The sequence below is a fragment of the Xenopus laevis genome, chromosome 2L, assembly GCF_017654675.1.
Source record: "Xenopus laevis strain J_2021 chromosome 2L, Xenopus_laevis_v10.1, whole genome shotgun sequence".
Taxonomy (NCBI): Eukaryota; Metazoa; Chordata; class Amphibia; order Anura; family Pipidae; genus Xenopus; species Xenopus laevis.
The window spans coordinates 73,283,231-73,310,386 of NC_054373.1; the positions used below are offsets into that span (position 1 = coordinate 73,283,231).

Below are 27,156 nucleotides of genomic sequence, written 5' to 3' on the forward strand. Positions count from 1 at the left end.
TCTCACAAAACCAGAGAGCTTACTCTGGTGGACAGTGTACAACCATTTGTCCCAGGGCAGAAGCTGGGCACAACCACGATGGGAGGTAGTCACAACCAACACCAGCAAGTTCGGATGGGGAGCAGTTTATCACACCCTCACTCTACAAGGGCGCTTGAAAAACCAAGAATCACAACTCCCGATAAATATTCTGGAACTATGAGTGATAGTCCTAGCGCTCCAGGGCTGGTCCAACAAACTCCAGGGCCGCCCAGTATGAGTACAATCAGACAATGCCATGTTGGTGGCTTATGTCAACAAGCAGGGAGGCAGGCTAGCTATGCAGGAGGTAGCAAAGGTGGTGACTTGGACAGAAAACACGGTGCCTGCCATATCTGCAATATTCCTTCCCGTAGTCTTAAACTGGGAAACTGACTTCCTCAGCAGACAGACAATTGACCAAGGGTAATGGGCACTATACAACGAGGTATTCGCTCAACTAGTACAACGGTGGGGCCTACTGGACATAGATATCTTAGTCTCCAGACACAATGCCAAACTTCCCTGCTATTGCTCCAGGACCAGAGACCCAGGAGCAGTATACACAGATGCTCTGGTGATTCCATGGACTTTTCATTCAGGGTCCAGCCAGACACCATGACCTGGCCATGCTCAATTTGACTGCCTGGTTTTTGAGTCCAAATTATTAGCACAAAGAGGCTTTTCATCATTAGCCATAGAAGTAATTCTCCAGGCTTGAAAACCATCCACCACTAAAGCATACCACAAGGTATGGTATACGTTTCCTACCTGGTGTTCAGCCTAACAGTTAGCATGGACTGACAGTACAACTTAGATAATCACAGACTTTCTGACGAATGGCTTTACTGGAGGCCTTGCGCTGAACATGCTAAGGTGTCCGGTTTCAGCTTTTATCAGCATTCAGATATCTAGTGGGCAGTAGACACCACCATACAAGGTTTTTTTACAAGGAGTCTTACATGCCAGACCACCTTTCAAAGATCCAACTCCTCCTTGGGATTTACCATTACTACTCTATATGCTACAAAAAACACCTTTTGAGCCATAAACTCTTGTGAGCTTAAATGGTTGTCACTCAAGGTGGCATTCCTCATAGCTATAACATCAGCTAAGAGGATATCCGAAATGGCGACTCTCTTGCAAAGAACCATGGCTAGTTATGCATCAGGACAAAGTCGGCAGAACAGTACCAGGTTTTCTACCAACGGTAGTCTCCAACTTCTACATTAATCAGGGTTACCATCCCTGTGCCCTAACCCAGCAAATGATAAAGAAAAACAGCTACATAAACTAGATGTGGTGAGAACAATTCACATCTATTTAAAACGGACTGCAGTCCTAAGGAAATCAGACTCTCTGTTGATATCATACTCCGCAACTCACAAAGGGCAGGGAGTTTCCAAAAGAGCCATTGCTAGATGGTTAGTAGAGACAATTAATTTTGCTTACGAAATTAACAAAAAACAAAGCCATTTCAAGTCAAGGCTCACTCCACTAGCACAAAGTACCTCATGGGCCTTACAAAACTTGGCTACACCTGAGCAGATATGCCGAGCAGATATGCCAGGCAGCCACTTGGGTTTCTCCAAACACCTTTATAAAGTTTTATAAACTATATGTCTTTGCTTTCAACTTTGGCCGTGTTTGGCCTCAAAGTGTTACAGGCCGCAAAGTGTTACAGGCCGCGGTGGCACAGTAACAGTATTCTTCAATGTTTTATTGTTGGCATAGTGATACTTGAATTGTTTTATTGCAAAAAGTATACTTTCAATGTTTTGTTGTTAGCATGGTAATAATTGCATCGCATTATACAGTAAACTTTACACTACAATGTTAGAAAATGTTTCTGTTATTATCCACCCTAAAAGGTGGGTAATAAAAGGGATTTTATACTCACTGGGAGTTCCTTTTCTAGTAGGCCCGAACTGTCAATATGGGTCTGTGGAACAAAATTCTCTATATGCTACTGTCTCTTGACCTTACTTCCTACTTTCCTAATAAACTCCACCTCATTAAGCTTTACAAACCAACTGGCAATGGTAGGTGGAGCCACAACTTATATACCAGGGGAGGGGTCAAGAGTCTTATTCTTCTGTCCTGCCTTCAGAGATGAGATTGATATTAACCCACACGTTTGCACTGACAGTTCGGGCCTACTAGAAAAGGATTTTCCAGTGAGTATAAAATCACATTTTGTAATACGTTAAGTGCCAGTGAAACATTCTAAGAGGCAGCAAATAAAACAACACAAAAATTAAATATATATTATGTTGTTAATTATTTCTGTATATTTGGATTTATAAAAAGTGATCAACAATAAAAAAAAAAAAAAAATCAAAAACTTAAGAAAAAAGGTAAAATTTCACTGTTTAAACCAGTGGTGGATCTAATTAGTTAGAGGTTATATACAGTATAATCAGCATGTCCTATTTATGGACAAATTATGACTAATTTATTTTTTCTCCATTGTCTGCTTGGGGGACATAGAAACAGTGGGGTATATAGCTGGTACAACTAGGACACAACAATATAAAAAATAGAACTAGCTCCTCTCTCACTGGCTATACTCCCCAGCAGGTGGAGCCAAGATCAGTTTTTTGTTGTGTCCTCAGGAGGTTAGGACATGCTGTTGATATTCGTTCACTACAGTCAGTTATTCTGACACCAGGAGATGCTCAAGATCCCTAAACTAAGTAGGTGGCATCATCCAGTGTAGGATTGTCTTTGGGGGTCTAATGTGTGCCTTCCGGCACTGACCACCCAATTGCTCTAACTTCTCCATTCCCTCACAGGAGGAGAGTTAACTGGCTGGAAGACACAGAGGGAGCTGAGACTCACATTGCGTAAGTATTGCTCCCATCCCCTGGTTGCCTTCCCCTGACCCAGGCTACTGTCAGGGACATAGGTGGTGGACTAAGGAACAGAGCTAGAGGCGCCCGGGGTGAGCGCTTCATTCACTCGATGTCCTGCACTTGGAGTGGTACCATGGCAACCCATTACAGCACATATGGCTTCTGAGCGACCGGCCGGGGACGCAGTGGGGGCATCAATATATTTAAATTGGAGCGAAAAATATCTGTTGCGCGAACTCGCTCGCAACTGGAAGTGCTTCAGTGGGATTGACACGCTTACACCCTGCACCGCAAGAACTTGTCAGATTGGCGCCAAGACTTTGTGCCGGACCACGGAACAGGGATTCTTCGTGCAGACGGATTTAGCTGCAGTCACTACCCAGCAGGCACACCCCACTAGAGCTTCGTCTGCTGCTCCTGCTGCCTGCCTCCCCCGCTACAGGCTGGCTCAGTGCAGTGACAGCCCAATATAAAAGCAAAGCCTCCACATCTCATACGTCCCATTGACTTAGAAGGTAACTTACTTAGACACTTCTGAAGGATCCAGCCATGGCCCTCTCTCCAAAGGAACCTCATCAGCATCCATAACATTTTTTGCGTTTTCCAAAAGCCACAAATATTTGCCCACTGGGCATAAAGAGTCCATATGCGCTTTTTGTAAGCCCACAGCTCTAGGCTCGGAACCCCAAGGACCTACTCCTCCTCAAGTGCAACAGACTCCCCAGGTGGGTACAGTGGTCACACCCATGGACACTTCACCCTCTGATGCACAAGCCATTACTGAATGGGCATCCCAATTGGCAACAGGTATCCCAAAGCTGGCCAAGTCACTGGATAAACTCCTATCCTGCCTCAACAACCCAAATACCCATATAAGTAGAAGGCACTCAGAGGAAGAGCGTGACGGTGGCTCCAGAATTCAATCCCCCCCTCCCCCAGACACCACCCTCTCGGAAGGAGAACTGTCACTCAGTGACTAGGAAGAGGAGGAATCCATCCACATTCCTGAGAGGTGATAGACTCCGTGATCCTATCGGCCCTAGAAACACTTCATCTTTAGGAGTCGGAGGCCGCTTCTGCGTCATCTAGCTCTCTCTTCATGAGACACCGCAAAGCATATCTGGGTTTTCCCTCTCACATTTTGACCACATAATCCAACAGGAGGGGGACAAGCCTGAGAGGGGTTTCCAAGCTAACTGAAGGTTCTTAAATCTTTACCCGTTCCCAACAGAGGTAACAGAAAGGTGGTCCGCCCCGCCCTCAGTGGATGAGCCAGTATCCCGCCTTTCCAAGAACACTGCCCCACGAGTTCCAGATGCCTCGTCCTTCAAGGACGCTATGGACAAGAAACTTCCTTTTGCCTGGCTTTGGCCATGGCCTGGGTTAGCAGAGCGATCAAATCCTGGTCAGAGTCTCGACTTGGGCTTCACAGATCAAAGATGCAAATGACTACGTCGGTGAGGCATCCCTGGATACCGCCCAGGTGATAAGCCGAACATCCGCACTGGCGGTGGCTGCTCGTCGGTCACTTTGGCTCAATCTTTGGTCTGCAGACTTTTCTTCTAAGAAATCCCTGACTTCCATCCCATTCAAGGGAAAGCTGTTCTTTGGCCCTGATCTTGATAAAATTATAAGCCAAGCTACAGGAGGCAAGAGCACCATACTTCCACAACCAAAGATGCGTTCTTCTTTTCGCACAAGCATCTCCTCCACGCCATTTGTCCTCAGGGAGGTAAGACCAGATCTTCCTGGCAAAGTCGCAAACCCCTTGCCAAGACCACAAACCCACCCCAACATGACGGTCTACCACCTAGAATTTGCTTCCATCCCTCCTTGTCACTTCCTTTATGTCCTGGCTCCCTCGGGAACTGACCAAACGCAGAGCTTTTCAGGGCATGATCTCCACCCTGCTCTGTAGAGAAGTAATCATTCCAGTCCCATCAGGAGAATGTTTCAAGGGTTACTATTCAAACATTTTTGTAGTCCCCAAAAAGGACAGATCTCTCTGACCTGTTCTGGACCTCAAGGAGCTGAACAAATTCATCCGCTCACGCAAGTTCAAAATGGAGTGACTCCGCTTGGTCATCGCAGCAATGACTGCGGGCGATTTCTTGGTGTCCCTTGACATAAAGGATGCATATCTACACATATCCATTTTCTCTCCCCATCTCAAATTCTTATGATTTGCCTTACAAAACTGTCACTACCAATTCACGGCACTTCCGTTCGGCCTGACATCAGCTCCCCCTGTCTTCACGTAGATAATGGCGGCAGCCACAGAAATGATCCGCAACACAGGCATTTCGGTCATTCTTTACTTGGACAACCTCCTAATCAAGGCATCCTCAGCCTCGGAGACCCAAATGGGTCTTCGCTTCACTGTGGCCACACTCTAGGACCTGGGATGGTGTCTCAACCGGGACAAGTCCTCCCTGATTCCCAGTCTACCACAGGGTATGGAACACCTATCAGCAATGGTGTACCCAGAAAAACTTTGAAAGATTCTTCATCCCCAACCTTCTGGATTTTCTCCAGGATGGGCTGTCCATGGGTCTCTCTCTAGGATCTCTTAAAGGAACAGTAACGCCAAAAATTAAGTGTTTTAAAGTAATAAATATATAATGCAGTCACCGAAGGTTACTCAATCCCCCCCCCCACCCCTTCCCCCCCCCTTTTTTTCCCATTTTAAACAATAAAGAAAAAATGGTTAACACGCAAAAAAGGTTTATACATGTGATACAATGAGATTGACGAGATTGTATTTCAGTAAAGATTTTTATTGTTGTATGTATGAACAAAATGCCATATTACAGTCTGTCAAAGTTTTGTGTTAACTTTAATAAACAGAAAGTTGAAAAAAAAAAAAATATATATAATGCAGTGTTGCCCCGCCCTGGTAAAACTGCTGTGTTTGCTTAAGAAACACTACTATTGTTTATATAAATAAGCTGCTGTGTAGCAATGGGGGCAGCCATTCAAAGGAGAAAAAGCTCAAGTTACACAGCAGATAGCAGATAAGCTCTGTCTGTCTAATGGTGTTATCTGTTATCCATTAGTTATCCTGTGCCATATTGCCGTTTTTCAATTTCCACCATTGCTCCACAGCAGCTTGTTTATATGAACTATAGTAGTGTTTTTTTTTTGAAGCAAACACAACAGTTTTACCAGTGCAGGGCAACACTACATGATATTTTCATTACTTTAAAACACTTAAATTTTTTGGTGTTACTGTTCCTTTAAGTCACAGATTTCTGCCTCGTTGGTCTTTTTTCAAAGACGCCTAGCTCTCCTACCTGATGTAAGGACCGTCCTACAAGAAGTAGCTCACCTAGCTACTCCAATTCGAGCACCTGTCCCCACATGGGACCTTACCTTGGTTTTGCGGCCACTCCAAGAACCACCATTCGAGCCCATGGTCTCCGTCTCTATGCAGTTGCTCACGTTGAAGGCCGTGTTTCTGATGGCCATTGCACTGAACTCAGTGCCTAATTGTGCAAGACTCCTTTCCTTATTTTCTATTCTGACAGGGCGGTACTTTGTTCCGTACCATCCTTCCTACCTAAGGTGGTCTCGGCCTTACACCTAAACCAGGACATCACCATCCTAACCTTTTGTCCCTCGCCATCCAATGCTAAGGAGGTGGCTCTACATTCACTGGACCCCGTCTGGCTCTCAAGTTTTACCTCTACATGTACTCACCTTTAAATCTCTTTCTATTCAGTCCCTTTGGGGACACAGGACTTCCCTCCCTGGATAGGGCTATGACTGCCACACGTGGTTACTAACTAATTGTTAATAACGGGTTTCCAGACAAGCTTCATATTGGCAAAATAATACAACTTTCTAAATCTAATCAGTTGAAAATGTTGTACCATTTTTGAAATAATTAAATTACTCTTCTTTATTCTCCTCTCATAAATCTGTAACAGCATTGCCACAAAATGCACGAGAGACAGATGTCTCAGAGCGGGATTGTGAAGCATAATTTGATTATTTAAAAACATTTATTTTTAACTTAGAATATTTAGAACATTTATTATTCTTATGATTGTTATATACAATTTTATGATGTGTAATTATATCTTGCTTCTAAATGTATACAATGTTAGTTATCTCTGTGTTTTTAAACTTTTTGTATCTCTATTTTTGGCTGCTCAGAATGGTGAAGTTCTTCCTTTGCGTGCCATTACATACCCGTGCCTAGGGCTGACTTTGGGATTCCTGCTTCTTTGCCTGCTCTTCTTGTTTATTTTGAGTTCTCTACACTGCAACAAACACAGTATCTACCGTAACCTAATACTTGCACTACTCCTCTCTCAGCTCAGTTTTATGCTGGGTATCAACCAGGCTGACATGCAGGTAAATGTTTACAGGTTTTTCTATTGAAAACATCAGAATTATGTCTGTAGTTTACAGAATATAAAAGTGTGTGTTTATTTCATGGAATGTAAAGTGCAGAGATGCAGATGCCAGATGTCTGTTGTCAGCATTACAATGCCATATATCTAATAGTGCAGACAACCTACAAATTACAGATACAGTTCTAGCTGCAGGTTCCAGGAGTACATTAAGTTTTTTCCTTATATGTATGTGAATGCTTATATTTTCTCCCCAGAAACAAACATGCTGAGAAAATGCAAGGAATTCTCTTGAATCATTTCCTATCATAGTTAATTTGAATTGCCAAGTTTGTGGTGCATTACGGAATATGGCTTCAAATACAAGCTCTGTGCTTTTTGGTAATATATTTCAGGATGCCATTATAAAACTGGCATGAACAGTGTATAATGATAGGGTGCAAACAATCACAAAATGTATTATTATTCCGACAACATTGTCCCAATAGTCATTCGGTCAGGTTCAAAAATAGTCATGAGACAACCAGATAATCATTGTTTCGTGAATGTTCACTGCACATACCTTAATATGAAAGTAACCAAAGTTATATAGGTAATATATGTTATATCTTGCAGCCAACACAACAAAAGTCTCCTCACATGTTGTTAACCATTGATGAAGCAATCGTTCCTTAAAGGGCACCTGTTACCCTAAAATATTTCCCTCACCCAAGGCGTGGGCTAATAGAGCCCTCACTCCAGTTGAAGATTACAGTAGCTTAAAAAAAAAAAAAAAAAAGGTTCCTGGTTCGAGCGGCCGCATTGGGGCACACATATTCGCGCTTTGGGTGAGGGGAAACATTTTTAGGGTAACAGGTGCCCTTTAAGGAACGATTCATCAATGGTTAACAATATGCCTCAACTTTCTAGCACATGCTGCATGACATCAGCTCCCTCCCTCCCGGTGCAAGTGTTTTAGTGTTGGTGGGACAATTTTTTAAAAAAAGAAATCTACTGTTACCCCCAACAGGAGTGCGGTGGAAAATATTTTAGGGCAACAGATGCCTTTTAAAATGATTGGTTAGCCGATAAGATTGTTAGAAGAATGGTGACAAAATCTGCCTGTGTATGGCCAACTTTAGAAAGGCTCCAGCTGTGGAAAGGGACCAGTTTGTATATATCCATTTGAACAATAACCCTACTGGTAGGGGTAGCGGGGGAGGATGTTCAGTGGGGAATAAAATGTTCCATTAATGCTTTATAATTTGGAAAAAAACTAGGAAAACATAGATTAAATTTAATTAAAAAATTGGCACAATACAATTTCAGCATGTTATTTATTGTGGTCATTTTCTGTATCTTTTTTTTTTTAAAACTCCAAAATTTAAATACTTTACGAGGGATGCACCTAATCCAGGATTGGTTCGGGATTCAGCCTAGATTCTGACTTTTCCAGCAGGATTCACATTCGGTCAAATACAGTTGCCTGGCCTTACTAAATCAAAAAAATCATGTGACTTCACACAAACAAGGAAGATCTCTTTCTCTCTTTGTCCCCTAATTTACATGCAACTGAAGGGTTGGATTTGGTTCTGGATTTGGCCGAATCTTTCACAAAGCATTCAGGATTTGGCCGAATCCAGTGCATCCCTATACTTTACACAGTCTAATTTCAGATTATGTTAGAATATTGTTGTTTCTATCATATATACAGGCTAGAAAAATATATCATATAGCAGGCTAGCAAAGGTGCTGTTTCACAAAGAAAGTAAGTTTTGATATATATATATATATATATATATATATATATATATATATATATATATATATATATATATATATATATATATATATATATATATATATATATATATATATATATATATATATGAATTATTATAGCTGAGACAGCTAAAATTACAAAGTTACCCAAAAAATGCTTGCACAATGAAAAGAAATATAATTGTCCAATATGCATTAATTAAAAATTGATTCCAGACCATCTATTAGGGTGACTAAAAAATAATGCATAACCAATTGTCCTAAATATGCACCTCCCCCACTTCAGCTCTATAGTAATCCAGCTGTATTATTCTATATTAAAAGACTTGGCTGATATCCCATCTGCTTAAAGTGGATCTGTCACCCAGGCATAAAAAGCTGTATAGTAAAAGTCCTTTCCAAATAAGACATGAAACCCAAATTATTTTTTTCATTAAAACATCCACACTTGTTATAAATGCATTTTAAAGCCTCTATGCCTTAGGCATATGAGAATTTGGAATTATTTCTTAGGGTGACATGTCCTCTTTAATGAAACTGCTCCTATAGTAAGACGTAGACCAAACGTATGTGCAGAAGGAAGATGTTTGTACTCCCCATTATATCTTTTCTCTCTAGCCATAAGGGGGGGCACAGGAACTGTGGGGTAAAGCCCCCCCCCAACAGGCGGCAGGACACTGCAGTGATATCAAAGCTGTAGCTCCTGCCACTTGCCTTTTACCCCCCCCTTATCTTCCTTTCTCTTGCGTCGTGGGGGACACAGGAACTGTGGGGACATACCAAAGATGCCCCCTATACCAAGGGAGGTAGGAACTCATGAAGAAACTGCTGCCAGTAGTGGTGTGTAAGGAGGCCCAGGTAGCTGCCTCGCAAACCTGATCTGCTGACGCCATATTTCTGTGAACCCAAGAGGCTCCCAATGCTTGGATAGAGTGGACCAGAATTCTAAGAGGAGGGGTCCACTTTTGCAACAGGTAGCACTGTAATTGTTTCCTTGATCTAATGGGCAAGGAAGGGGAAGAATGTTCTCTGCATTGATGTGAAAGGACCACCTTGGGACAAAATCCAGGGACATTGCAAAAAATCCCACAGTCCTCCTGGAAGATGAGAAGGGGTGGTGAGCAGGATAATGCCCCCAATTCCGATACCTGAATCGAATGGAGGAAATTGCCACCAGGAAGATAGTTTTCCACATGAGCCCAGAGGTCTACCAAGTCAAGGGTCCCATGGGGGAACTGGATGATGGAAAGGTGGTGCCACTTAAGAAAACCCCTGAAGGAAGGTACAAATGTCCTCTTGGAGAGCCAGGCATTCCTGAAAAAGGACTGGAAACGCAGATACCTTCGACTTTAGGACCCCTAGACTAAGTGCCTTGGACAGACTGGACTGAAGAAAGTCTAGAACACTCGGAATGTTGTAGTCCCTGAAATCAAGGTTCTGTTGTGTGCACCAGTAACAATTCCATATCCTATAATAGATCCTGAAAGTAGACGGTTTTCAAGCTTTAATCATGGTCTCGACGAAGTAATCAGAGAAACCCTTCTTTTTCAGTATTGTGGCCTCGAGCCAGCCCATTAAGATGCTGAAGAGGGCCTTGACAAAGGAGGTTGTCCCTCATAGGCAGTGGTATTGGAGGCTCTAGAGAAAAAGCCACCAGGTCTGCATACCAGGATCTCCTGGGCCAACACAGGGTGACCACTAAGAACGTGATGGTGTCTCTACATATCTTTTTGAGTACTCAAGGAAGAGTAGGGAAGACATGTGCGATGGCGGTGGCTTTGTCCGTCTGGAAGCGCAGCGGCTTGTGTTGTAGAAGGTCCTGCCAATACTGAAGAGCTAGGCGAATTGCTCTAATTTCCAGGTGTTTCCTCGAGGGACCACACCCCTCTGAACTGATCTTCCCCAGCTGTGGAGACTGGCATCTGTTGTGATTGTTTGCCAGCTCGGTTCAGAGAAAGTCTGTCCCTGAGCCAGGCAGTGGGATTGAAGCCACCACCTCAACGACCTCTTGGTGTTAGGTTAGGTGTTGTTAGGGATATCCGTTGGTGCAGGGATAACGCATGCCAGCTTCATAAGATTGCTGCCTGAAGAGGACAGAGATGAAATTGTGCAAACGGCACTGCTTTGATTGCTGATACCATGAGGCCCAGCACTCTTACAAGTCTATTGTCTTGAAGCTCCATATGGATGTTTGCAACTTGAGTTGTTGTTTTTCCTCCGGCAAAAACACTTTCTGTTGCCTCGTGTTGAAAAGGAGACCCAGGAAGGTCATGTGCTAGCTGGGTAAAAGAGAGGACTTCTGGAAATTTATAGTCCAGCCGAATTCCTTAAGTCTGGATGGTTAACTGAAAGTAAAACTAGGCATTGGCTTGTTTTGTTGAAGTGTACTCTTGAGCTGAGGTCAGCTGACCACATCTTTAGCCACAGTGACCTACAGGCCGCAACTGAAAGAGCTGCGGACCTGACTACGAGCTGTGCTGCATATAACACAGCTTCCCCTACAAATGCATTAGTCTCGGAAATTTATAAGTCTAGCTGGGAAAACTAAATGGTAGTAGCGTCATCCCATGTCATCTGGAGCAATGAATTCGACCAAGTCTCAATGGCCCGACTAACCCAGGCAGATGCCAGGATTAGGAGTAGCCAGGATTAGGAGTAGGGCCAGCAGCTAATAAAACTGCTTTGAGGAATTCCTCAAGCTTCTTATCACTGGGGTCTTTAACTGCTGAAGCATCTGGGACAGATAATCTAGATACTGTAGCATCCACCAATGTGGGTATGCTCCATTTTTCAGTAAGCTCTTTAGGAAAGATACTGGAGCATCCACCACTGCGGGCATGCTCCATTTTTCAGTAAACTCCTTTGCCTGGCAAAGTGCCTGGTGACCTGAAACTTTTTCTCTGGTGCTTGTCACTCTCCTGAATGAGTGACCAGAGTTGCTTGTGAGCTAGAAAGGTAGCAAAAGTCTTATGATGCTTTTTAAAAAGAATCTTTGCTTTGCCTTGAGCAGAATCTGTTTCTTCAATCTGCAATACCTACAAAAACCGCTCTTATCAAGTGGTCTACATTGTAGAAGGATTCTATGGAGCTATCCTCACCTTCAGACTCTTGACTGCGCAGAAGAAAATACCTCATCCTCGCTTGCTTCGTCCAAAAGGTTTGTCTCTGGCCTACCAAAGTCACGCTTGCGTTTGGTTGGCGCTGGGATATCTGCCAATTTCCCCAACATCTTATCAATAGAAGAGCCAATTGTGGTATTCATTGGAGACCAGACAAGGATTGAGACATAGAGATGGCCCAAGCATGCACATCTGAGGAGGCCTGTGTGGCTGATACTCCAGTGTGAGAAGTACCTGCAGTGGGTTGGTCAGAGAGACCCACTGAGGGGAACTCAGGGTGCTCTATGGCCTGTGTATGGCGCGGGCTACAATCAGGGCAAAGTGGGCTAGACTGACCCTCCTTAAATTTGTTAAGGCACTTTGCACAGTTGAAGAAAGTTACCATAGGTGGGTTTTGCCTGCTTCCCCTGGTAAATAAATCCCCCCTGCCTTCAGCAATGCTGTGGAATAACTTGACTGCCATCCACAAAGTTACCTTACCACCCCTTGAGCAGAGTAGAGGGAGAGAACTGCAACCAGTCCTGCATGTGGCAAGGTGCTCTGTGCTTTGCTCGAAGCGGCATTAGTGAATTGGGTTCATGGAGTCGAGTAGCTGCGGCTGTGGGGAGCGAGGTGCCAGCAAAGTGCATCAGCAACTGAGGACCCTGTCCCGCCATCTGACGCAACCGCGCACTATGGGATCTGCCTTGAAAGGCATGATTAGCTGTGACGTTATCGCAACACAAGAGATACTTGCAGCACAAGTTGACTGAAGGCAGAGGCGTTGCCCAGGAAAAAGCCTGCTTACCTTAGCGGAGATAACTACTGTGTGGCACTTGTCTCTTCCCTGTCCAGCCACGGACACCCCAAACTCTCTTTGTGCTGTGCCCAGAAGGGAGCTCACTCAGGATACATATATTCATTTTACAGAGGGGGAGGAAAATTCCTGCAAAGGCAGTGGTCACGCTGAGTGCAGACAGGTTGCTTAATCTTTTAATGCTAGTCACTGACCAAAGTAATCTCTGTGAAGGGCCTCCCTAGAGGCCAGTCCTAACCTCCTGTGACAAGTACACTTAAAAACTGAATGTGGTTGGTTGAGCAAGGGGGTAAAAGGCAAGAAGAAGGAGCTACAGCTTTGACATCTCTGCAGTGTCTTGCCTCCTGGTGGGAGGGCCCTTTACCCCACGGTTTCTGTGTCTCCCATGATGTAAGAGAAAAATCTGTTTACATTTACACTGACCTGAACATCATGTGATCAAAGGATAGCTGCATGTGAAAAGAGTGATTTTCTCCATGGTCTGGCTCTGACTCCTGAGACAATGTTGCAAGATGGCTGAATAAAGGACCTATGTGAAAATGTAATAGAGGTGCAAAAGAATCATAATTTGCCAGCGGGATGGCACTCTAAGCGCTTTGTTTTCCAAAGTCACCCCAGAACACCAACCAGGCTCACCTGCCACTGGCAGGGTAGGGCAGGCATAGTATGGCACACACAGGCAGTGTAGAATAGGGCAAGCAGAGTACTACTTACAGTGACACCATGCTGGCACGACTCCTACAGTCTGGCTGAGATGTGGACAATGTGGGCGCTTACAGTCTGAAGTGTAAACAATGCAGGGGCTTAAGCTCCCTATAGACGCGACGATTCTTCTTGCCGAACGACCGATTTTAGGGAAGTCTGACCAATCCTTGGAAATTATGGTGTGGTTAGTGGGATTCGAACGATCGTACATCTTACGATTTTTCGGCCGACATCTGTCAGGAAATTGATCGGCCAGGTCAAAAAATCTTTGTCGGTCCCAGTGCAATCTATCTATGTTTGCAGGGCCAAGCTACTCGTTGTTTTCCTGGCAAATTGGTCTTTTTAGTTGATGGTAAATTTGTACAATCGTTCTGAGGAGATCGTGGTCTCACGATCAGGATCTGATCTTTTAAAAATCTTAACATCTATGGCCAGTTTTACATGTGTGAACAGTGCAGGAACCAGTTAATCTCTGTACTTATACCTTTTAAAGCTTACAGAAGCAGGGAGAAGTTAAAGGTAACAAGTGTTTAAGGAAACCGTACAGAATAGTTAATTGATTATAAAAATTCTTAATATCATGAGATCAAGCAGTTTATCCAGTGGCAAAATTCTGCACCCTGGGAAGGTCATTCATTTTTAAAAAATCAAGGTTGTGTACATGTTCTGTCAAACAGTTTAATTTTGTCTGCACATGTTCTTCTTTATTTGCTGTTTACATGCAAATAAATACTCAGAACACTTCTAATGTTCTTCTTATTTTTTTCTCTCCAATCTTCTCTCTCTTCATTTAATATTTTTTCATGTTTTCCCACACTTATTCCTACCGGTGTGTGTGCCTTTCAGTTTGCCTGCACTATCATTGCTATCCTGTTGCACTTTCTTTCTCTCTGTTGCTTCTCCTGGGTTTTCCTTGAAGTTTTGCACCTTTACAGAAGACTTAATGAAGTTCGTGATGTTAACTCTGGGCCCATGAGATTCTACTATGCACTTGGATGGGGGGTCCCAGCCTTCATAACTGGTATGTGTGCTTACTCTGTTTCTGTCCTTTCATGAATGCCTCGTAAAAGATAGATATATATAGATATATATATATATATATATATATATATATATATATATATATATATATATATATATATATATTTAGTCTTTTAGTCTGATTAATTCATGGAACACCTGCTTATTATTCTATACCTTTTTAACAGGGCTAGCTGTAGGACTGGATCCAGAAGGTTATGGAAACCCAGATTTCTGCTGGCTCTCTGTGTCTGATACTCTTATCTGGAGTTTTGCTGGACCAGTTGCTTTTGTTGTGTCTGTAAGTAAATAATGTGGATACTTTTGTATATTTGTTTTTTTAAGTTTTTCATCTTCATAGACAGAATGTAACACTTGGCCCCACTTACAATAGCAACAACTTGCATTTAAAAGTTAATATAAAAAGAAACACAATTTTGGTGTCTGTATTTTCTCTGAGTGAAGTGTCACTCAAAAAAATAGTGGTCTGAAATCCCTTCATTGTGCTATATCACAAGACAACTTGCTTTTTCATTTTATGTTTAAAGGTGTCCTCCACCCAAAAAACTATTTATTACAGTTACATAGTTAAACCGTGTTGAAAAAACACCGTCCATCAAGTTCAATCCCTTCAAATGAAAACCCAGCATCCACACACACACACACCTCCACCCTTTCCCATAAATTATATATACCCATATCTATACTATCTATAGAGTTTAGTATCAAAATAGCCTTTGATATTATGTCTGTCCACAGTCCTTCTGTGTGGCACTGTATCAAATGCTTTAGCAAAGTCTATGTAAATCACATCCACTGCCATCCCAGAATTGTGGTCCCTGCTTACCTTCTACCTTCTCATAAAAAGAAATTAATTTAGTCTGGCAAGATCTATTACACATAAAACCATGCTGACACAAACTCATAGTATTGTTATTTGCTATGAAGTCCAGTATCTTATCCTTTATTACCCCTTTGAAAAGCTTTCCTATCACTGATGTCAGACTAACTGGCCTATAGTTTTGGGGCTGAGAATGGGATCCCTTTTTGAATAGAGGCACCACATTACCAATTCACCAGTCTCCTATAAATAATGAAAATATTTTCAGTGGTTTTGAAGTTATTTGTATATGTAACTGTGATTAAAACCTTAAAAGCTGTATAGGCCTGGCTATTTACATTCCCTACATTCCTGGCTCTAAGTTTTGAAACAGTGTTACATACCAGCTGATATCCATATCTGAATGAGACCTGACTGTTGTTGCTTTGTTTGTGAGATCCAGAGAACAGAAATGGATTAACAACTGCTTAAATCTATAATTACATTTACATATAACTTTACAACCACTGAAAATTAATTTAACTAATTTATGTAGGGCTGAAACATATTAATAGAACATAAATACAAAAACATATCCACCCAAATGTATGTGACACAAGTAAAGTATTTGTCTGCACTTACACTGGTATATTCATCATATATTCATCTTTAACAATAAGTAAAATCCACTTGTTGGGTTCACATTCAAGGTGTGCTCTAATAGAGGAAGCCTTGAATATGCACTTCAAATGCAAAAAAACTGTTCTTTGGAGACACTTTCCACCCAAATTCTTCATTTATATAAAGGGAAATTTTTGCTTTTATTAAAATTGTAATACATTGTAAATGATGCTACTTTTTTAAAAAGGTTTTTAAATGTTATTCATTTACAGAGAGTTTTAGTGTGCTTCCTCTGCTTAACATTTATTTCCTCTGCTTAACATTTATTTATAGAACTATACTATGGTTTTTGTCATTAGTTCATTTTATATCACAAACTCCTGCTGTAATCCTTTAATTCACAACATGTGTGTGTTGATTTCAGGCACAACCAAAATGTTAGGTTTATAACAAATACATTGTGATTTTTCTCTTACATTGTACAAAGTACTTGAGAAAAAGCTTTACGGTATTTGATATCTGCTATAAGTGACATTTTTTGATAGTGATCATATAAAGGGTTTGTTTTTGATTACTTGCTAAACTACAGCCCATAATGTTGATCATATGTCTGGAATAATGATCAGTGTGTGATCACATTTATATGGTTTGCATTGGCATGCTTAATTTTCTGTCTCTCGTAGGCTGGCTTATTCCTGTGTGTCCTCTTAGGCAGAGTATCATGTACAGCACAGAGGGAGGGCTTCCACAAGAAAGGGACTGTGTAAGTATATTGACTTCCGTTCTGCTTAATACATTGAACAGAGGAGATATATGCAGTATAAATTATGCAGTTTGGGTGGGGGAGATGTGTCTAGATTATAAACATGGTAAGCAAATATAGTATTTACCTGTCCTTTAATTGTTTAACAATTGTGCATGTACACACTTGAGAAAGGGCCCGTGATGCCAAAAACATGTAGTGTGGACTCACAGTAAAGCACAAGTAAGCAGTTATCCTGTGTTTGTCCCTGTCCCCTGCTTCTTATGATAAGCTAGTATATATGTTTGCCTTTGGTTTGTGAGCATAGTGGTCCCTCAATCAGAAAGAGGGTGTTTTAAATTAGGTCTGTTTTTGTGGTATTTGTTATAAAGATCTGCAATTTTCAAGGTTATAAATGAAGTCTTAAAATGTGTTCCTATTCTTTTTTTTTTTTTTTTTTGTATTTGGAATTATATTTTGATTATATCAGTATGAATGAATTTGGCATTTCTTAAGTTACCTTTGTTCAAGAGCACTTATAATGCTTTTGTATGTATTTGTATACCTGGAAGGTAGACCTCAGACGCTGTTACTTAAATTTAAATATGGAAATTAAATATGGAAATAAAGATACTTTTTTTTTTTATACCTTTAATCGTGGAGTAAGCGATTCCTGAAAAAATCCCGGTGTGTGTTGCTGTAGCATTTGGTGTACCTGAAAGGTGCATTAACTCTTAAGTCCCTCAAAGATTTATTGTCCAAAGGCTCCACTAAATCTCAGAGACTGTTTTATGAAACCTTTAGGGGCCCATTTACTTAGCTCGAGTGAAGGAATAGAAGAAAAAATACTTCGAATATGGCTACTTCGACCATCGAATTGGCTACTTCGACCTTCGAATCGAACGATTCGAACTAAAAATAGTTTGACTATTCGACCATTCGATAGTCGAAGTACTGTCTCTTTAAAAAATTCTTCCCCCCCCCTAGTTCGCCACCTAAAACCTACCGAGGCCAATTTTAGCCTATGGGGAAGGTCCCCATAGGCTTCCTAACAATTTTCTGATCTAAGGAATATCCTTAGATCAATGGATTAAAATCCTTCGAATCGTTCGGTTAGAAGGATTTAATTTGTTCGATCGTAGGAATATCGCTAAATCCTTCAACTTCGAATATCGAAGTCGAAGGATTTCAATTCGGTAGTCGAATATCGAGTGTTAATTAACCCTCGATATTCAACCCTAGGTAAATCTGCCCCTCAGTGTTATATTTGTGCAATCACTTGCAGAAACTACGAGCAAGCTCCTAAACTCATGTTTTTAACAATCGATTGCAGAAAACATAAGTGGAGTTCAGTATTTCTGCAAGTGATTGCACTAACTTGGATAACTCGTATGTCTCTTATGAGTGAGACGTGTCAAATGTGTCATAATAATGGCTGGATTTATGAACACTTGAGTGCTGGCTCAAGGGTTCATAAATCTGGCCTTTTTATGATATCATAGTTTAATTAAATCTGACCATATTTGTCCTGAAGTGGATATATGACCCACTACATGTACCAAGTTGAATAACTCTGAAGATCGGACCAAAACCAAAAGTCCAACCAAAATGTCAGTTTTTTTGGGTTTTTTTTGTCAAATAGGTCCGTTTTCATTTGAATAGGTCTATATTCGGCCGAATTCGAAGCGAAGGAATATTGCATTCCACCTAATTCGATTCAAAGTTTTTCCCAAAAAAATCTTTGATTTTTCAAAGTCCACCAATTGACTCCATGTAGGTTCTAGGAGGTCCTCCATAGGCTTAAACAGCAATTCGGCAGGTTTTAGATAGCAAATGGTCGATGTTGAATTTTTAAAAAGACAGTACATGATAAATTTCGATGATATAATTTTTTTCAAATTCGAATTGAATTTGGACTATTCCTTAGTCGAAATACGCAAAAAAACAGCTAAAAATTCTAATTTATTTCATTCGAAAATTCACCTCGACCTTTGATAAATCTGCCCCTCTGTGTACTGTCTGTTTAGCACTGCATAAGCATTTCTTTACCATCTGTCCTCATTCAATACCTAAATATCTTCAATCTCATATACCCTTTCCTAGCTCAGGGCTTCATTGCACCGTGACCTTGCTTCTGATAGTCAGCGTGTCTTGGCTTCTTGCTCTTCTTTCAGTTAACAGTGATCTGCTCCTCCTCCACTATCTATATGCAGGAGTTGTCTGTGCACAGGTAAGCTATTAAACATGATTAATCTGAAATCTACCATTGCTTTACTATTTATATAAGTCACAAAAATTTATTTTGTCAGGGTCCTCTAATTTTCCTGATAAGTGTTGTACTGAACAGAGATGTACATATGGCATTGAAGATGAGTTTGAGTAAAAAGCATGACTCCAGTGTCACAACAAAATCTACATTTACTTCGGTAAGCATTCCATTAATATTTGAACAGAGACAACTTTTTTCTAATTTTGGTTCTGTACATTAAGACAATGAATTTTAAATGAAGCAAATGAAACAACTTAGACTTTCAGCTTTAATTCAGTGGGTTGAACAAAAAGATTGCATGCAAATGTGAGGAACTAAAGCCTTTTTTAACACAATCACTTAATTTCAGCGGCTCAAAAGTAATTGGACAAATTAAAAAACTGAAAATAAAATATTCATTTCTAATACTTGGTTGAAAACCCTTTGCTGACAATGACAGCCTGAAGTCTTGAACTCATAGTTTGTTTGTGGGCCTTTCTGTTTAAAGTTTAGTCTTTAACAAGTGGAATGCATGCTCAATTGGGTTCAGATTCAGACTGAATTGTCCAAAAACAGATTTGTTTGTACCTGCTAGTTTGTAACTTCTTACTCCAAACATGCTTTATCCTGCATTTCTCCTCCTTTCACTCTCATGTTTCATAAAACATTTTTGACTACCTCCTCCATCAAATCCCAGTTCTATACAAATCTCAGCCTCTCTACTCTCTTCTCCTTCCCTCTCCACACATGAAGTTTATAAAGTACTCTGTTTAGCTATTCCACAAAACTCCTCCTTTTCATACAAACCAAGGACTTATAAATCCCACTCTCACTTAGTCTATCTTTCCTTTCTACTGCTGGCAGCTGGGGACATTTCCCCAAACCCTGGCCCTTACCCCATCCCAGTTATATCACGGCCACGAGCTCCTTCTCTCCGGAGCAATTTCAAACAGTACAGAACACTTACTCCTATACCCAAAAACCCAGTTAATCTTTCATGTGCTCTCTGGAATGCCAGATCTGTTTGCAACAAACTCACCGCTATACACAACGATTTCATTGCAAATTCCTTTAACCTACTTGCGCTTACTGAAACCTGGCTCTCTCCTACTGACACTGCCTCACCTGCTGCCCTGTCCTATGGGGGCCTACACCTTACTCATACTCCCAGACCTGGTAACAGACCTGGAGGTGGGGTGGGTTTGCTTCTCTCTCCCCGCTGTACTTTTAAAGTTCTTCCACCTGTTCCCTCTTTATCATTCTCCTCATTTGAGGCTCACTGCATTAGGCTCTTTTCTCCTGTTTCACTCTGCATTGCTGTTATATATCGACCACCAGGACCAACTGCACAATTTCTGGACAACTTTGCTGCTTGGCTTCCTTACTTTCTTTCATCTAACATCCCATCCATCATATTAGGTTACTTTAATATACCCGTTAACAACATCAACAACTCTTCTGTCTCTAAACTTCTTTCACTAACCTCCTCCCTAGGCTTATCTTTGTGCTCAGACTCCCCCTCTCACTCCAATGGTAATGCTCTGGATCTCATATTTACCAGACTCTGTTCAACCTCCAATTTTACTAACTCCCCATTTCCCCTCTCTGATCACAATATGCTCACATTTCAACTCTCACTAACTCCCTCCTCACCCCCTGCTATTCCCCAAACACGTACTTACCGTGACTTGCAAGCTGTAGACGTGTCACATCTCTCTTCTTCCTTTGACTCTCTTCACTCTAATATCTCAGCCATCTCATGTCCTAATGTGGCTACCTCTGTCTACTATAGTACTCTCACCACTGCCCTAAATGAGCTTGCTCCTATAAAAACTAAACGTTCTCGACCCAAACCACTTCAACCGTGGCATACTGCTCATACAAAAGCGCTCCAAAGACACTCACGTGCACTTGAGCGTCGCTGGCGCAAATCCCGTTCAGAATCAGACTTTTGGAGCTACAAATCCGCCCTGCGCTCCTTTAACACCAGCCTCTTCCAAGCCAAACAAACATACTTTACTTCACTCATTAACTCCCTTTCTAAAAAACCAGCACAACTTTTCTCCACCTTTAACACTCTCCTTTCCCCTTCTCCACCCCCTCCATGCACATCTGTCTCTGCTCAAGATATTGCTGAGCACTTCAAAAACAAAATTGACACTATCAGAAGGGACATTACACTACTCAACCCCCCTAGACTTCCACCACCCTCCCTCCACACTCCCCAGTCTCTCCTGTGCTCCTTCACCCCTGTCACTGATGAGGAAGTCTCAAAGCTTCTGGCCTCTTCTCACCTTACCACCTGCCCGCTTGATCCAATTCCCTCAAAACTTCTCCGCAATACCAATCCTTGTCTAATCAAAGCCTTAACTCACCTATTTAATCTTTCGCTCTCAACTGGACTGTTTCCTTCTCAACTAAAACATGCTCTTGTCACCCCCATTCTGAAAAAACCCTCTCTTGATCCCTCCAATCTTGACAACCTCCGACCCATCTCTCTGCTACCTTTTATCTCTAAACTACTTGAGCGCCTAGTCTACAACCGACTTACCTCATTCCTCTCTGACAATAACCTGCTGGACCCCCTACAATCTGGTTTTAAGCCACAACACTCCACGGAAACTGCCCTGACTCGACTAACTAATGACCTTTTAACCGCTAAAGCCAACAATCATTTCTCACTACTAATACTGCTTGACCTCTCAGCCGCATTTGACACTGTAGATCACCCTCTCCTCCTCCAGTCCCTCCAGTCGCTTGGCCTTCGTGACACAGCCCTGTCCTGGTTCTCTTCTTACATCACCAATCGTTCCTTCAGTGTCTCCTACAATGGAGTATCATCTTCTCCCCTACCTCTTTCTGTTGGAGTTCCTCAAGGCTCTGTCCTGGGACCATTACTATTCTCCCTCTATACTTCCTCCCTTGGCAAATTAATAAATTCGTATGGTTTCCACTACCACCTCTATGCTGACGATACTCAGATCTATCTCTCATCTCCTGATCTCAACCCAGAACTCCTAACTCGCGTCTCCTCCTGCCTGTCCGCTATCTCTACCTGGATGTCGCAACGCTACCTTAAATTAAACCTCTCTAAAACTGAAATGGTTCTCTTTCCTCCAATTAACACCAGTAGCATCCCCGAAGTATCCATCATAGTTAACAATTCCACAATCACCCCCTCTCCCCAGGCCCGGTGCCTTGGGGTTATCCTAGATTCTGCCCTGTCATTCACTCCTCATATCCAATCACTTATTAAATCATGTCACTTCCACCTAAGGAACATATCCAAAATACGATCATTTATCACCCAAGACGCTGCCAAAATTCTTATTCACTCTCTCATCATATCGCGTCTAGACTACTGCAACTCTCTTTTAATTGGCCTCCCCCTCCAGAGACTGTCACCTCTTCAGTCCATAATGAACACTGCTGCGAGGCTCATACACCTCAGCAACCGCTCCTCCTCTGCCTCTCCATTCTGTCAATCCCTGCACTGGCTTCCGTTACCTTTCAGAATCAAATTCAAATTAATGACACTGACTTTCAAAGCACTTCACAACTCTGCTCCACCCTACATCTCTGAACTCATCTCTATATACTCACCCACTCGCTTACTACGCTCCTCTACTGACCTGCTACTCAACTCTTCTCTCATTACCTCCTCACATGCTCGCATTCAAGACTTTGGAAGGGTGGCACCCCTCCTCTGGAACGCTCTCCCACGGTCTGTCCGACTTTCTCCCAACCTTTCTGCTTTCAAAAAATCTCTGAAAACGCACTTCTTTCGAGAAGCCTACCCTCACTCTGCTTAACTACCAAACGCAACACCACATACAGTACCACATTTCTCACCCACTTACTTCGATTTTGCCCACTCCCACACCTTGTGTATTACTCCCTTCCCTTTAGACTGTATGCCTATGCATAGGGCCTTCCTCACCTCTTTGTACCTGTATTGATTGTGATGTTTGTTACTCCATATATTCTATATATGTAATTCATGTGATGTAGTTGTATAATCACATTTACTTTACAGTGCTACGCAATATGTTGGCGCTATATAAATACATGTTAATAAAAAAAAATAATAATAATCTGCAGAGGCGGGCCAAGCAGGCCGGGCGCTCTGGGTAGCTCAGCCAGCCTGCTCGCCCCTTCCTTTCCCCCGTCACTCGCGCATGCACAGTAAAGGCATTCCCAGCACGCATGCTCAGTAAGGGCGTTCCGGCGCGCATGCGCAGTAAAGACGTTCATGTGAACCGAAATGCCACTCGAGCGTGTGGCGCTTATTGCAAACAGATTTCCAGATGGGTTCGGTCTAGAGGTAGGCAGAAGAGGCAGCTGCCCAGCGCCCCCCAATCATTGCGCCCTAGGCAGCTGCCTCTTCTGCCTTCCGGCCCTGTCCATCTGTCCAATTAATTTGACTGCATTTAGCTGGATTTGAGCAGACAGTATGTCTCTGAGCTCCTCAGAATTTATTCAGCTGCTTCATTCCTTTGTCACATCATCGATAAACACTAGTGTCCCGGTGCCACTGGCAGCCATGCACGCCCAAGCCATCACACTGCCAGCGCCATGTTTTATAGATTATGTGGTATGCTTCGGATCAGAAGCTATTCCACAGTTCTCCATACTTTTTTCTTGCCATCATTCTGGTAGAGGTTGATTTTGGTTTCATCTGTCCAAAGAATGTTTTTTCAGAACTGTGCTGGCTTTTTAAGATTTTTTTTTCAATCTAGCCTTTCTATTCTTGATGCTTATGAGTGGCTTGCACCTTGCAGTGTACCCTCTGTATTTACTTTCAAGCAGTCTTCTCTTTATGGTAGACTTGGATATCGATACGCCTACCTCCTGGAGAGTGTTGTTCACTTGTTTGGCTGTTTTGAAGGGGTTTCTCCTCACCATGGAAATGATTCTGAGATCATGCGCCACTGTTGTCTTCCGTGGAAGTCCAGGTCTTTTTGCGTTGCTGAGTTCACCAGTGCTTTCTTTCTCCAGATGTACCAAACTGTAGATTTTGCCACTCCTAATATAGCACCAATTTCTCTGAGGAGTTTTTTCTGTTTTTGCAGCTTAAGGATGGCTTTTTTCACCTGCATGGAGAGCTCATTTGACCGCATATTGTCTGTTCACTGCAAAATCTTCCACATACAAGCATCCCCCTCAAATCAACTCCAGGGCTTTTATCTGCTTCATTGATAATGACATAACAAAGGAATTGCTCACATCTGCCCATGAAATAGCATTTGGGTCGATTGTCCAATTGCTTTTGAGCCCCTGAAATTAAGTAATGGTGTTAAAAAAAAGGCTTTAGTTACTCACATTTTTATGCAATCTTTTTGTTCAACCCACTGAATTAAAATTTATGGACCTAACTGTATATATAATAGATTGATAGATACATTCATTACTTTTTAAAAAAAAATAAAAGCTAGTGGTTTAGTGTGTTTTTTTTTTTCATTTGAAATCCCTTATATTGAATATTGTATTCCTTTTTATTGACAAAACTATCTTGCAACAAAATGTCTACCTTGCAGTCACATCCTGGCACCACTTGTCTTGATAACCAACTCTATCACATGCCATTTGGCTCCTCTCATGGTTCTTTGCACAGTTCTGGGAGAAGTCATAACTACCTGCCCTTTGTGCTCAGGTAAGATATTTATCATGTCTTTTTGTTCCTAGAAAATTCTTCAGATCTTTACAAAAAATGGTCATTGTCCATTTTTGTATGAGTTGTATTAAACACATCTAATCCAAAGTAAATTTATCCAAAATAAAATTGAAAATTAAGTGGAAAATCAGAAGCGTTGTTTAAAGTGATTTTCTTCCTCTGAGCAATGCCCCTTACATGGGCTGTTAGACTTTGGTCCAACTCCTTTATAGATGTTTTCTGGGTAAAAGACCTTACCAAGACCCAACCTTAAGGGCTGCTGCCACCTACTGTCCTAAGTAAAAAATACACATAAGTATTTATAATCTTATAAGGAGGTTGAATATATATTTTCAGTGAATAGTTAATATGGTTTTGCTATTTTCAAAAACTTTCCCTTTTAGTTGTAATATTGGGGTAATTCTCATTCTGTGGCAAGGGTATCCGCTTCCTTTTGCTGAGTATTTAACTAAATTTGGGTGGTATGTATTCATGCATTGTATACTTTGCTGACAGTTTTGTCTTACCTTGCATACAGTATATAACTAAATTGATTTATATTTGTAATTGCCTATGATTCTGTAAATACATTTCTTCTGCAATACCACTTGGTCTGTTTATTCAGTGTGCAAGCCCTTTTTGTTAGATTGTACTTACAGGTAAAAATAAGTCTGTTATACATAGTTGTTACTATTACTACTGTGCACTGGAAATCTGATTATCTATCTCATAAGAACCAAATATGAAATAGCGTCAATTTTCCTGTGAGCTCTGTTAGTTAAAACAAGCCGTATTAGTTGCACTAATGTTAGAAAAGATGTATATTACCCCTTTACAGTTAAAACAAGCCGTATTAGTTGCACTAATGTTAGAAAAGATGTATATTACCCCTTTACAGTTACACATGCATGATAGAAAATCTCCTTGGTTTTTTATTTGCGTGCAGCTTCCCATTCATTCAGGGTTTTAATTGTACCTGGAAATAACTCAAGATCAAAGAATATAATGCATACACTTTTAATTCAATAGTAAGGTAAATGGCACAAAACACAGATGATTTCGGGCTTCCTGGTAATACATTTAAAAGTAGAGAGTTAGCACCAAATGTAGCAAAGTGATTAGGACTCCAAGCCCAAGGGTTTTATGGCCTTATTTAGGTTGTAGTTCAGTCTAGCTGCCTATCCTGATGGCTAAACTGGCAGTAACCCATGGCATCTAATCACGTTTGCTTTAATTGTTCTTACTACATCTGGTTGAAACAAATTACTGATTGGTAGCTATGGGTTACTGCCTATTGTTGATAGATGAACCCCATTGTGTTCCAATTCGGCCAATACAAGTTCAGATTCAGTTGCTTGTCAATTATCTATAAAATCAGCTCACTAAAGGTGGCCATACATGGAGAGATCCGCTCGTTTGAGGTGGGCAATATCGGGCTGATCCGATCGTGGGCCCTAGGGCCCAACGATCGGATCCTAACGATGCCTAACGGGCGGTCGGATCGCGGGACCGCATCAACGAATAGATGCGGCCGCGATCCGACGGGATTTTTTCTCCCATCCGATCGAGATCTGGCCGACTTTCGGCCAGATCTCGATCGGTGAAGCCCGTCGGGGGGGCCCCATACACGGGCCAATAAGCTGCCGACACGGTCTGTCGGCAGCTTTTATCGGCCCGTGTATGGCCACCTTAAGGTAGATTATATTGTCTATCTGGCTTATGATTGTATACACAGGTCAACACAGTCGTCTGTTTAATTAGTATCTAATCAGAATGTTTTTGAAACTGAACACAGGCATATATAGACCAGTTGCTCTATATTGGACAAAACTATCTGAATCAGGTTTATTCATTGTAAAAGCACCTGTAACCAACTAAGGGCAACATCATAGAAACACCAGAAACCAACTAAAGGCAGCACTATTGAGAAATCAGGAGCAAACTCAAAACAAACTGACAACTGTATTACTGCTGTAACTAGACTGATGTCAGAGTGATGTCATTTAGTAAAGATTAGTAATTGTGATTTGAATATAAAGGATTTGTAGAAGTGTTGGATGCACAGTCATAATCCACAGTTTTTTTAGACACCCATTTGAGAAAACACACAACATATTTGAGACCAGTAGTAAAGCAATAGTATTTAATATCTGCATGTTATTATTTTATTTTTTTTATGATACAGAAACTGTATTTCTTGAAAAGCTCACTAGTTATCCAGGATATGTAGATTTATATTTTAAATGTGTTATGTTTTTAGAGATGGAACTGGGCCTACTAACTTCCAATCTCTTGCTGAGCTCCATGATCTTGATGGAGTATTCCTAGGACCAAAGGAACCGAGTGAAGGTGATCATTTGTTCATACTTTGAATAGAAAGTGCATGTGTTATACATTTTCAAAGCCCACACAATGCAAACCTACAGACTTTTTACACTGT

General features: G+C 41.6%; 1 protein-coding gene across 2 annotated transcripts in view; it reads left to right on the forward strand.

Annotated features, from left to right (window-relative positions):
* celsr2.L (cadherin EGF LAG seven-pass G-type receptor 2 L homeolog) overlaps window positions 1-27,156 on the forward strand; it is a 100,896-nt gene that overhangs the window by 57,622 nt on the left and 16,118 nt on the right. For both annotated transcript variants that reach the window (XM_018246553.2, XM_041582038.1), the window contains exons 25-32: window positions 7,032-7,232; window positions 14,459-14,633; window positions 14,821-14,933; window positions 16,757-16,836; window positions 18,919-19,045; window positions 19,125-19,241; window positions 24,601-24,716; window positions 26,977-27,065. In XM_018246553.2, coding sequence (XP_018102042.1) covers window positions 7,032-7,232; window positions 14,459-14,633; window positions 14,821-14,933; window positions 16,757-16,836; window positions 18,919-19,045; window positions 19,125-19,241; window positions 24,601-24,716; window positions 26,977-27,065 — 1,018 coding nt within the window. The remainder of the gene's footprint in view (window positions 1-7,031; window positions 7,233-14,458; window positions 14,634-14,820; window positions 14,934-16,756; window positions 16,837-18,918; window positions 19,046-19,124; window positions 19,242-24,600; window positions 24,717-26,976; window positions 27,066-27,156) is intronic.